The sequence below is a fragment of the Epinephelus lanceolatus genome, chromosome 10 (assembly GCF_041903045.1).
Source record: "Epinephelus lanceolatus isolate andai-2023 chromosome 10, ASM4190304v1, whole genome shotgun sequence".
NCBI classification, from domain to species: Eukaryota; Metazoa; Chordata; class Actinopteri; order Perciformes; family Serranidae; genus Epinephelus; species Epinephelus lanceolatus.
The window spans coordinates 14,689,348-14,702,452 of record NC_135743.1 but is presented as its reverse complement, the minus strand read 5'-3'; the positions used below and the strand labels follow the sequence as shown (position 1 = coordinate 14,702,452).

The 13,105-nt window shown below is 41.0% G+C and overlaps 1 protein-coding gene across 3 annotated transcripts in view; it reads right to left on the bottom strand.

Moving 5' to 3' along the window:
* The window catches only part of ttyh1 (tweety family member 1), a 32,044-nt gene that overhangs the window by 5,631 nt on the left and 13,308 nt on the right, over window positions 1-13,105 (bottom strand). For all 3 annotated transcript variants that reach the window (XM_033640408.2, XM_033640410.2, XM_033640409.2), the window contains exons 5-12: window positions 10,298-10,632; window positions 4,169-4,264; window positions 3,953-4,025; window positions 2,369-2,444; window positions 2,130-2,185; window positions 1,751-1,843; window positions 1,564-1,656; window positions 1,341-1,480 (exon numbers count right to left, since the gene is read on the bottom strand). In XM_033640408.2, coding sequence (XP_033496299.1) covers window positions 1,341-1,480; window positions 1,564-1,656; window positions 1,751-1,843; window positions 2,130-2,185; window positions 2,369-2,444; window positions 3,953-4,025; window positions 4,169-4,264; window positions 10,298-10,632 — 962 coding nt within the window. The remainder of the gene's footprint in view (window positions 1-1,340; window positions 1,481-1,563; window positions 1,657-1,750; window positions 1,844-2,129; window positions 2,186-2,368; window positions 2,445-3,952; window positions 4,026-4,168; window positions 4,265-10,297; window positions 10,633-13,105) is intronic.

Sequence of the window (13,105 nt, the reverse complement as noted above, 5' to 3'; positions counted from 1 at the left end):
CTTAAACTGTGCCTTGTAACACGAAGTGCTCCAGGTTTGCCTTGCTCATTGCCATTGTATTCAGCCCTCTAGATCACATGCTATTGAACTGGAACACCTGGAAAAAACAGAAGAAACCATGTCGGCCTGTAACGCTTGCAAGGGCACAGGACGAGGAGTAGTTTGATCCACGGAAGATACTGCACGTCTCCAGATGTGGAATGTAGAGTACATCAAACAGCAACAGTCTACAGCACAGAAACACTAAGGTTTCCTCCAATTTTAAGTTCATCTGAAAGCGAGTGGCTTTGTAATCGCACTGCAGTGCTACGTCAAAGTAAAAACAAAACTACATCAATATATATCATATATAGGCTATAGTGTGAATAGAAAGAGGACTGAGGCCCCATCAGAGCTGAGGTTGATCAGAAAGAGTCCTCTTTCAAATGAACTGACAATGTGAATGCAAAAAGGACTGAGTCCCTTTACTGTTGGTCCACTTTTTGGTGCCCTTTAAGAAGACTGAGTTTGGTACATCTAGCATCATCAGCTCTGATGGGGCCTCAGTCCTCTTTCTGTTCACACTATAGCCTATATAATATATACTGACAGTTGATTGTTTTGTTTTTACTTTGACGCTGCACTGCAGTGCGGTTATACTTAAAGTATATTTGATGCTCAAACTTCTGTACTGAAACTAAAATAAAATTGCAAATGCAGGACTTTTACTTGTAACAGAATATTTCTACACTGTGGTATTATTACTTTTACTCAAATATATGATCAGAATACTGTCTGGATGTAGCCAACTACTCCATATCCACTCTCTGCAGATCTGACAAACCTGAGCCGCTGCTACCAAACTCCTGAATATGCAAAAAATAAATTAGTTTGATCTAAAAGTGGGCTGAGGAGAGCCAAACCTCCAGCTATTATTAGGATGACTGTACATCCTTTTTAGGCATGCAGGACTTCTGCATATGCCAGTCTTCGTTTAAAAATTTTCAAGGCTAAATTTGAACCAACTATCTCCAATACACTTTGTATATTTTGTATTTATGATCCCATTGTGGATGTTGCAGATATTTTTTAATGAACGGACAAGCAGAGGAATGTAAGTCCTCCCCGACACTGTGGGACAAGATGGATTTATTGCTTTTCAGAAACTGTAGCCCAAAAGTGCTGAAAATAGAACAAGACTGTGTAAGACAACAGTTTACACCAGGCAATTCAAAGTGTATAAATAAGTGTAAGTGCATGAAAATAACAAAGTGGTAGAAACTGATACAAACAGCTGATCGCTGCAAAACTAACAGCACATACATCTATGACTGCACACTTATATCCACATGTTCTCTCACCTGGGGAAGCTCCTCCAGGCGCCGGGCAGAGAGCAGAGGATGGCAGTGAAGGCCAGAGCAGAGAGGAAAGAGTAAAGGGAGAGGTAGAGCAATCCCTCCATCCCGTCATAGCACAGGCCTTTCAAAGAGTCGATGTAGTCCTGCAAGAAAATAGATATATCAATGATAATAAAGAAGGAGTACTTTGGTAATTAGCTGTTACACACACTTAGACTTGGGTTACCTTATTAAGACCTCGGCAGTTTAGCAGCGCCACCAGCTGATGAAAGTTGCCCTCTGTGGAGTTGAGTATCTGCTGAACCTCCCTGAGTGATTTCTGCAATGATGGAAAAAAATCTGACAGGTTAAATATGAATTACCGAAAAGGTGGCAGAAATTCTTAAGCTGCATGTTTGCAGATTACAACATACCTCAGCTTTGGGGAACTGTGTGAGAGCATTTCTTTCCAGACTGGAGAGGTGTGTGTGAATGTTGGACAGCGCCCTCTGTGACTGGGTCAGCAGCTGCAGCCAACAAGTCAGCGGAGTTAAGCGCTTTTAATTTGCATCATTGCTCAAATATACCATTAATATGCCGAGAGTGTAGCTATTTATCTGGAGAGCGAATCGTTTAAGGATAGGACATGCTGCAACAGCTGTGCCTCCCCATCCTCAAATAATTTGTCCTTAAGTGGCCTTGAGCAAGTCTGACATGCAACCTGTTCACTTGAATCAGTGAGGGGAAGAGTGCCAGCTGAACGCCCGCAGTGCTCTGTGTTATGTACATGTGACTGACAGGGGGTCACATTACCTGCTGGAATGGACTGTTCATGCGCCTGCTGCAGGTCAGGTAATAATCCAACACATCTGAATGGCCAACAAAACACCAGTGCGACAACAGATCAGTGCATAATAGAACAGATGTGGTAACATTTAACTGTCATTATATTAGATTGTGCTGACATAAACACAGCTGGGAGGTAAATCAAGTGCACTGCATGAATGGGAAACAACTAGTGCTTGTGTTTCAGGGGCAGATTGATACCGTACCTGAGCTGGTGCCGGTGTTGAAGTGGGTGGAGTTTACTACGAACGTGTTTGGATCCGAGCAGAAGTCACTGAGAGCCTGGCAGGGTGGCGAGAGTGACGGGAGCAGCGAGGAAGGATGACAGCGGGAAAAAGAGAGGGACAGATGAGGTGAAAGAGGGAGGGCGAGAGAAAATTATCACAAGGGAGAAGTTAGTAGACACACTGACCGACTGACATACTTACCTCCTCAGATATCTGACAGCAGCTCACAATACAGTGGCAAATATTGATCAGCCTGCATCACATGATGACCTGGATAAACCTGCGCTACACTCTGACGTCTATGTTTCTTTCCATTAGCCCATCACTCATATCCCCCCTCCTCTGTCAATCTGGTTTTCCATATCATCTCCATACACTGCTGTACATTCTGGCCTATTTTTTTTAAAAGAGGGTGCACCCACAACACTCTCAGCTTGAGACCGCACCACCAGAAGAGGGAGTGAGAGCCACACAGAGAGCCAAGCGGCTGACGGGAAAAGCGGCGACCCCCAGACAGAATAAAGTGGGCAGGCCCACAGCTGGCCCATTGTTTCCCTGTCAGTGACCAGGGACAGAGCGGCTCTGTGTGGACCCACAGGCCTTGGGACCATCTCCCGCCAGCTCCACATGACACTGAGTCTCTTAAAGTGGGCAGCAGTGCAGAAAAACAGCAACCATTTACCCTCTTCACACACCCTCAGACCAGATCCCCCCCTTCAGAGAGTACGACCAAACTTCACAGGGGAAACTGAAAAAGAACACTCTTCTGTTTGAGACATAAAAACTCTCTCTGTGCTTTGTTCCTGATAAATGTTACCGTCTGGACTCATGCCTGCGGCACACTGGTGGTGTTGTCGTGTTTAGGTGTTAAAAGTAGAACATTGTCCAGCAGCATGTTAGTGAGTTTTACTTTCACAGGATTACACTCACACTTCCACCTCCTTGCGTGCTCAGTCTGAAGCCCCAAGGGGCCGCGGCACAGTGCGGCAACAGCCTCGAGTCTTGCACTGCTGATGGCAATCTGATGGTTTACCCACTTTCTCTCTCGCTCTCTCTTGAGCTGATCTCGAGATGCAATTTCCCGCTCATCCTCTCCCCTCCTCACTCTCAGTGAAAGCACTTCTCTTCATCTTCCATCTTTACTTCTCCGAGCCAAACGCCCACACACTTGCAAACACACTTACACAAAAAACACACACTTTAATGCACAAACACACTTTGTTCGCAAACGCTCTTGTGCACACGCACATTGAATCTTTAATCTCTGCCCCATTTTCCTGCCTCTCTGGTCCTCTGCCACGAATGCAGCGTTCCCTAGGAGGCAGGTCTTTTCACAGTTTAGCACAATGGGCACAGAAATCACACATACATACACACACATGGTTCTGGCCTGGCATCGGGGGTTGATCTCCTGTAGCTCTCTTCCCTCAGCTGAAGCCAGCCAATCCCTCCCATGACAGTCCCATTCACTTCCTATTCCTCCAGCCCTTCATCCCTCTGCTACCCTCCCTCCAGCAGCCCCTGGCCTCCGCTCACCAGAGCAGTCTTACTGGGTCTACTCACCACTACTGTGGCTGTCTCCAAACCCAGGGAGCCCCAGCTTAGGAAGAGAGCCAGCCACGCCAGCACAGTCATCCTGTGGGGGGAACAGCACAAACTCTTCAGCCAAGAGGACACCCTGACCATCAATATCAATCCAGTGTTGTATGGATTGTGTCAACAAATACAAGTGTGTGTGTGTGTGTGTGTGTGTGTGTGTGTGTTTGTGTGTGTACTCACAGGATGAGCAGCCAGCGGGCTTGCTTGGCCAGTCCCAACAGGATGAACAGACACACTATGAGGTCAAGCAGCAGCAGCAACACATAGGACAGCCACCTAAAACAACAAGGCACACAAACACAACATACAGCAAATTCATAAATATATCAAACACTGTGAAAATGTCGAGTGTCAAAAGTTATTCTTCACTTCAGATCAAAGAGGTCTTAACTAAAGGTCCACTTGAAAGTTTTGAGTGAGTACAAACCACGAGAGTAACTGTCGTTAGCATAGTTCAACAGCAGATACTACACTGCAGCCAGAAATCAGTGAGGAGGAAGTGTAGTTTGTCTGTGGTTTATTGTTGCTTTTCGTGCTTTTATTTTATGAGTATACTGTGTTTATGTCATCAGTAGGGATGCACTGATTGTGAAATTCTGGGCCAATATTGTTGTTTAAAATAACAATTCGGCAGCTGGTTTTTGTTGTTGTTCTTTATTTACCATGCAGCGCCCCTCCCCTTCCAAATATTAAAGGAATAGTTCTCCCATAAAATGACCAATTGTTCTTGCTATGTTCCTTGAACTCATGAAGAAAACTTTTCTCACATGCCCCCACGGAAACGGCAAACATACTGATTTATCGATTTAATGGGGACCACATTTAACAACAGCAAAATCTGACGCCCCTCCCACTGATTTGGATGATGTTCCAGCCAACCTCAACAGGCAGTTGGCTGAAGCGGGATTTATACTTCTAGGTTGATTCGACGCCATAGCTACTGCATAGGCTCCGTATCGCATAGAGCCTACGCCGTAGCCTGACGTGCACCTCCCCAGAAGGTGACCTACACGTCGCAGCGACGCAGACCTCCTGTCTAATTTTGTAAGTTGAAACCATTTCCCTCGGTGGAGACGAACCTTTTATTTACTTTAATTTCACAGAAAAGAAACAATAAATTGTTAAGACAATAAAGCCTCCACTAAAATAGCATTTTAAGTCTTGTGTGTGATTTATCCTGGCTTTGAATGAGTAACGGAAATCTCTGCTCGTCGCTAGGCTAATTTATACAATGTAAAATGCCATAGGCTGGCGCTAATAACATTAGCATGTTGTAGTTGTTTGGAAAACATGTTTAGCATGACAGTTGTTTTGCCAGTGAACCCTGTGAGTTGTAATGGAGCCAAATCATGTAACGTTACCTTTGTTAAATGTTGCTGTTGTCCCTGGTTTTATATGAGAAGAGGAAAAGATTGCCAGCTGCTAGGCTAATTTATACAATGTAAAATGCCATAGGCTTGTGCTAATAACGTTAGCATGTTGTATTTGTTTGGAAAATGTGTTTAGTATAAGACAGTTGTTTTGTCGATGAACCTTGTGAGTTGTAACGGAGCCAAATTATGTACCGTTACCTTTGTTATGTTACTGTTGTCCCTGGTTTTATATGAGAAGTGGAAAAGACCGCCGGCTGCTAGGCTAATTTATACAATGTAAAATGCCATAGGTTTGTGCTAATAATGTTAGCATGTTATATTTGTGGGGAAAATGTGTCCAGATAAAGACGTGTTTGTCTGTGAATGCTGCGAGTTGTAATGAAGCCAATTTGTGTACTTGTGTTTGAAATTTTCTCCATTAAGTCATGTTAAAAGTGTGTTTTAGGTGTGTTTTGAATCAACTAAACTTTACAGCGCTTCACAGAAACTCCCTTAAACAAACCTTAAATTAGTACACTCAATGCTGACAGATATGAGCTAAAATGTCGACCAGCTCGTCTCCTTTTTCTTAAGCTGGGCAGCTTGCATATTTAAGTTTTGATTTGTCATCTTAGCTGGTGTGTTTTGGGTGATGAGTGAAATATGCAGCGTTTCTTTCATCACATTCAGATTATTCCACCTGATCTGGGATTAAAATTTGCTATTTTCGTTCCACTGTTCCCAGAATTAAAACTGCAGAGAAGGGTAATAAGATTATTGGGATTCAGTTAGCGCTGCTGATCCGGGATATGTCTCTATAAAACAGAAATGAAACACTCAATGTGTGTCTTTGGTCAGCTTGAGTAGCTTTATTTGCTCTTTGAGATAAGAGACACAAGGATCTGCTGTATGAGATCAGGGAAGTGGTGAAGTTAGGATGAGGTTGAACTTTACATAACCTCGCACTGTTTAAAGGGGAAGGATGCATTTATGGTCTGTCTGTGCTCTGTGCGGTTAGTTTATGGGAAGCAGTACTTCAATATTGTTATTAGGCAATATGGAATGTAAAAGCATCCCAGTGGCCCATAATGCATCTGAACATTCTGCAGTTTTGAGAGAAGTTTCAATTACATTACCTCAACAAATCCAGCCATCTTAATAAACATGCAACATTTATGAAAGGCTGGTTGGGACAGTTTAATCAAACACTGAGAGCAGGGGTGTGTCATTTTTGATAAACAGCCTGCAGTGTTGATAATTGTGAAATTGATCCAGATGGTTCATATGCACAGTCCTACAAATCAGCTTGTTGTACTTTAACTTGTCAGAATCATGGGTGGATCATGAGACAATGGGGCCCTGGTCTCAGATTTGCAAAAGGCCCCACAACCTCTCCTTCACAGGAGCAAGACACACAGATTTTGTAGTTGTTTAGCCTCCTTTTGTTGGTTGTTTTGGTCGCTTTGTAGTTTTTTGTGTCTGTGGTTGTTTGTTGCTCCTATTTGTAGTCGTATAAGTCTCTTTGTAGTTGTATTCTGTCTCTCTGAAGTCATTTTGTGTCTCTTTGTGGTCATTTTGAATCTCTTTGTAATTGCTTTGTGTCTCTTTTTAGCCATTTTGAGTATGTTTGTAGTTGCTTTGTGTCTCTGTGGTCATTTTGTGTCTCTTCCTGGTGTTTTTGTTTCTCTTTGTGGTCATTTTGAGTCTCTTTTTAATTGCTTTACGTCTCTGTTTAGTCATTTGGAGTTTGTAATTAGTTTGTGTCTCTGTAGTCATTTTGTATGTCTTTATGATCATTTTTTATATCTGGTAATTTAGTGTCTCTAAATTGCTTTACGTCTTTGTGGTCATTTTGTGTCTCTTTGTTGTCACTTTGATTCTCTTTGTAGTTGCTTTGCTTCTCTTTGCGGTCATTTTGTGTCTCTTTGTGGTCATATTGAATGTCTTTTTAAGTGCTTTATGTCTCTTTGTGGTCATTTTGAGTCTCTTTGTAGTCATTTGTGTGTCTTTGTGGTCATTTTGTGTCTCTTTGTGGTCATTTTGAGTCTCTTTGTGGTCATTTTGTGTGTCTTTGTGGTCATTTTGAGTCTCTTTGTGGTCATTTGTGTCTCTTTGTGGTCATTTTGAGTCTCTTTGTAGTCATTTGTGTCTCTTTGTGGTCATTTTGTGTGTCTTTGTGGTCATTTTGAGTCTCTTTGTCGTCATTTTGTGTCTCTTTGTGGTCATTTTGAGTCTCTTTGTAGTCATTTGTGTCTCTTTGTGGTCATTTTGTGTCTCTTTGTGTTCATTTGGTGTCTCTTTGTGTTCATTTGGTGTCTCTTTGTGGTCATTTTTTGTCTCTTTGTGGTCATTTTGAATGTCTTTTTAATTGCTTTATGTCTCTTTGTGGTCATTTTGAGTCTCTCTGTAGTCATTTGTGTCTCTTTGTGATCATTTTGTGTCTGTGGTGATTTTGAGTCTCTTTGTAGCCATTTTGAGTCTCTTTGTTGTCATATTGTCTCTTTGTGGTCATTTTGTGTCTCTTTGTAGTTGATTTATATCTCTTTGATGTCCCTTTGAGTCTCCTCCTGATTGATTCAAGTTAATTTGAGTGACATTTTGTGTTAAGGCCAGGATGGCCCTTGACTCTTTGGGGCCCTGGGCCTTTACCAAGTAGGCCCGTTCATTAATCCATCAATAGCCAGAATAGGAAATGGTTATAGGAGCAGACTGGGAATGTGTGTTAGATGCTACTTAAGTTTCCATCCTCCAAGACAAAGAAAATGGTTGCCAGTGGTTATTCTTGGATAACGGATGAAGTGGGCCTGGTATAAAAAGTAATGGTTCCTTTACAAAATTACTTTTTACTCTAATCCCTGTAAAATGTACCCATAGATTGGTTGTATTTTAACCCTTGATGCTTCTGCTGAACAAGCTGTAAAAAGTTATATTTACGACCACCTGGGTAAATCCATGTTTACGGCCACATTGTTAAACCACTGGAGTGGAAAACTGACAGATCAGGATTAGTGCATAAAGTATGTTTGTAAGTGGAAAGCTCAAGAATCCAGATTGTGTTAGTAGAAGAATGGAGTTACGCCATCTATTTTTATTGGAAACATAAAACATGCTTTGGAAGAATCATCATTTCTTGCACAAGAGGAACACATACGTTTATAAGCAGAGCTATCTGATGGTGGTCAGATTATAAACAGAGAAAGAACATGAACAGCTACCAATCAAGGCCAACTGGGAAAGAACTTTACTCTTATTTCCCAGGAAGATGACTGTCGCTGCCAATGTTGGTGTGGAGGTAAACATTGTTTTCTGTATTTCTGATTGTAAGCATGATGTGCAAAATTAGGAAATATGGATGTTTCTTTTTTAATTCAGTTGCTTAAAACAAATTGTGGTTGATTAACAACCAAAAATATAAAATCTTGTTGAATATGGGATTAATCAATATGATGTCACAGTAACTGTCTGTCTCTATGAGTCGGGCCTGTGACAGTCTGGTGACCTATCCAGGGTGAACCATACCTCTCGTCTAATGTCATATTGGCTTCAGCGCCATCGTGAGCCTCAACAGGATAAGCGATTACAAACAAAAAAAGGATATTACAGTACTACTTTATTTTACTGGACAGTTTTCCTCAGAAGTTCCTTGGAAAGAACAATGTTATCTGGTAGTGATTAAAGGGATGTTTTTTCTGTTTGAAAACAACCCTGCTCCATTTAAAGCCAAGAAAATACTGCATTAGTTATGTAATGCTCATTTATAACTGAAATCTTGGTTTGTGTATATAAAGTGTGTTGATTTGTGAACTTCCTGTTAACAAGTATGACATTTTTGCATTATCAGGCGATAAATTAAAGACATTTACACCATAAATTGATGCAGAAAAGGAACAAATCGGTGCATAAACATTCACCAGAATGCAGGAAATTAGGTGTTTGATGTTCTAAATTTTCTGCTGGAGGACCCCCAAACCCTTCATTTTATATGCGTCCCCCTCCAATGTTGAAATGAATCCTACCCCCTTGATTATGGGCCATGTATCTAAATATGTGTTGATTCATCTGAAATACACAACAAGATCCAGACTAGGGATAAGTCTAAGTTAAGGTTAATTTTGATTTTGATGAACTAACCAGTTCAATTTTAGAAAAAAAACAAAAAACAAACACAAAATGACGTCAAACACGAGGCCTTTCTTTTTGCTCCAGTGCTCCATTAACTTAGCAAGCTTTAGAGCCATATTTTAAAACACTATCCATTTAGAGGTGGTGAAATTTTAATGTTTTGTGGAAACTAAGTGCCCAACGCCAACTCTGCGGTCTCCACTGGTTAGCTAACGTTAGCCTTGGCTGCTCTGCACTGCACACCACCTGGGTGGGAGCTAGCTAGCGGCAGTGCTCATTCGAAGATTACTGCTAGTAACACCATCCTAGTGCTGCGGAACTATGTTAGCCACCCTCTGGTTTTTCCCTCAAGTAGCCCCCGGTGAGTAAGTGGCTTCATTTTGAGCTGCAAAATCCCTTTAGCATTGTTGTCTATGTTAGCACTACTAGCTGTGCTGACGCTGATAACGGAGCTAAGAGAGCTAAGTGCTAAAGGGGGTTTGGGGCTAAAAACTGAGCAACTTATTCACCGAGACTACTTTGGGGGGACCGGAGGGTGGGCATAATGTTTTCACGCCAAAGCTGTTGGGTCAGGACAGCATTTCTAGCGGTAATTGCTAAATAAGCAGCACCACTAGCTAGCTCCTACCTGACCCAGGTGGTGCACAGTGCAGTAAACTGAAGAGTAGTGAATTCACCTACAGAACAACATGCATGACTGGTCAAAAATATTCTATAATCTGGGCAGTTCATTTCAATTCAAAAACTACATCTATTTCCAGTGTGTGTTTGATCCAAATTAAACATCTACTTGTCCGTTTTCAAATCAAGCTTGAGATCTGGACTGCAGCCTCACCTGTAGTCCTCGTTGACCATCAGCGTGTTGGCCGCCCAGCCAGGTGAGAAGGGGCTGGGCATCAAGCTGCTGGTAGGCACCACTGTAGGGGCCACAGAGGGAGGTACCGGGGTCAGAGGTATGATGGACGCCCCGCTAATACTGTCATTGCCCAGGCCTGTGTCCAGACTGGACCGAGCCAGGGAGATGGAGGAGAGGAGGTTGATGACGTTCTCAGATAACCTCCGACAGTTCCGCGTCGACACCAGGAAGGGTTTACTGCCAGTAAAGAGCTCCTCCAGCGAGGTCAGGGGGCTAGAGACAGACAGCTGCAGCCCAGAAATTGTGTCTGAAATCTTGAAGAGGAAGGAGGTTTTGGAAAGATCTTTATCAGTGGTTCTTGGAAAATAACTTGTCTTTGTCACCCCTAAGTTATGAAAATATTCAATTTGGTCTTGTCTTGGAGAACGCAAAAACTGAGTTTCTATTAAACAATATCATTATACTTGCAAAATACTTTATACATAAATGTAAATTCATGTCTGTCACACCTCATTTTCATGTTCTGTTGAAGGAGCTTGCTATCTTTTTGGACTCTTTGAAAGAAGTTGGATCTAAGAATGCTGAATGCCTTTACAGTGTGTTATCTGCTTTGTCTTTCAATCTGACCCCAGAAAGTGATAATTGAAATTTTTTATTTTATTTTTATTTATTTATTTACTTATTTTTTACCCTTTAATTTTATGGCTTTCTCTTGTTATTTGGTTTCCTAGTTATCTGTTTATGCTACACTCGTTTACGCTCAGTCTAAAACGTAACTGTGCATGTTCACTGCTTATCAGATTTGTTTTAACTAAAAAAGAAAAAAAAAATTACAATGACCTGAGAAGGAATTGTATTGTTGTATTGAAATATCTGTATATTACTTATTGAAAGGTCATGTAATCTTTGGAATTTAAATAAAGTTAAAAAAAAAAAAAAATCTTGAAGAGGAAGGAAGAATGTGAAGGGGAGTTAAGTGTAACGGAAACCACAAAATAGAAATGACAATGCTCATAAAATGGTGGTTGGCTCAGAGTGGCTGTGTTATGGAGATCAAGAGCAGAAGATTGTGGTCAGCTCAGTTCCTCAGCCTGCTAATGCATCCCTCATAATGTATAACACAAGTTTCAAGTGAACAACTTCTCTACTTTTACTCCTACTTACAGACTTAACTAACTCACTTTTGTATGAATCATGATGAATAATTTGTTATCTGTCACATTCAGGACGGAGCAGTTTGAAGTCTGTTATTTGCAGCTGCTGCTTTTTTGTGAGTCCTTTATCTTATTATCTAATATCTTATCTGTCTATTACATCCCTGTACACACATCCCTGTGTGCATACTGTGCAGTTATTACTAATACTAATCAATGCAACTCCAATAAAGCCCCTCGCTATATTAAAAAACTAAATTCTTCAAATCATACAATTTCTCTGATACACCTCATCTACCAGCAGCAGAATTTCCTTTTCCTCTCTGATGAGGTTTCATTTTGCTTCACAACTCAGTGTTATTTCATTCCTGTACATATACTTTTTCTAATACTATAGATATATTTTATTTTACAAATATATTCATCTTCCTGTTAATTCTATATTTCAGTGGCTCCTGGTGATATTAAAGATTTCACACAAATAAAATGTTCATAAAAATTATGTTTTTGCAGAATAACATACTGCAAAAAATTAAAGGATTTCTATAACACCTGATCACTAGATCACACAGTGGGTCACTGGGTGCTGTGTGACACAATATTTACTTATTTTATTTATTTTCTTACTGTATGTTTCTAAAAACAAAAACAAATTTTCATTTGCATAAATCAAAAGTGGAATAAAAGAGCATTAAACATCAATAAAAGAGTATTAAAAACCCTGTTTACTATGTCACAAGACAATTATAATGTTAAGAAAATCCAAGAAATGGTTTTCGATCCCAGGTCTGTCACTACTGACCCAAACAACATCCTTCATAAGGAGTATGAGCTGATAACCTCAGGCAGAAGGTACAGGTGAGCGAACTGTGAGCTGTGTGTATGTGTAGGGGTGTGATGGGAGGGAAGGGATATGTAATATTTTGGCGTAGGACATCCGTGCCATAATGTGACGTAGGGCATTTGCTGTGAAATAACCTTGTTCAGGGCATCTGAGCAATTACTACGTGTAGGGCACTTATGCAATAATTTTGTGCAGTCGCTTTAGGTAGGGCATCTGTGTACTACTTGGTCGAGGGCATTGTTCAATACTCTTGGGGTGTATGGATGTACATGTGCGTGTCCGTGTCACCTGTGTTCTCTCGAATGTCAGAGACAATAAAGGCTTGTCCTATTTTATCTTATCTCATCTCGTCTCATCATATTATCTGCCAGAGAAAGCTATCAGCAGATAAAAGAGTTAAAGATACACTATGCAGGATTTTCATTAAAAAAACAAGGGCGTATATAGACTCATACAAAAGTAATCCCCCTTAAACATCACGTACGACCCACTCTAAGTGTGTGACAGAGCGCAGGTGATGTCGCAGGTTTATAAAAAGGTAGTGACCAGGTACTAGACCACAAGCAGCATGCATCCAAGAGAAAGCTACATAAATTGCCAACACAGCACCAAAAAACTGCAAATATAGCAACAAGAGTGAATCCATTTGCCTTCACTGTTGCTGGCGACACATGCAGCATCCAACGCTGCCTGTATAGTATAAATTTAAACAAAAAACAAAATCAGTGCATGACTTCATTTGTGCAATTTATCTTTTTTAGTTTAACACTCGTTTGTACATCTGCACAG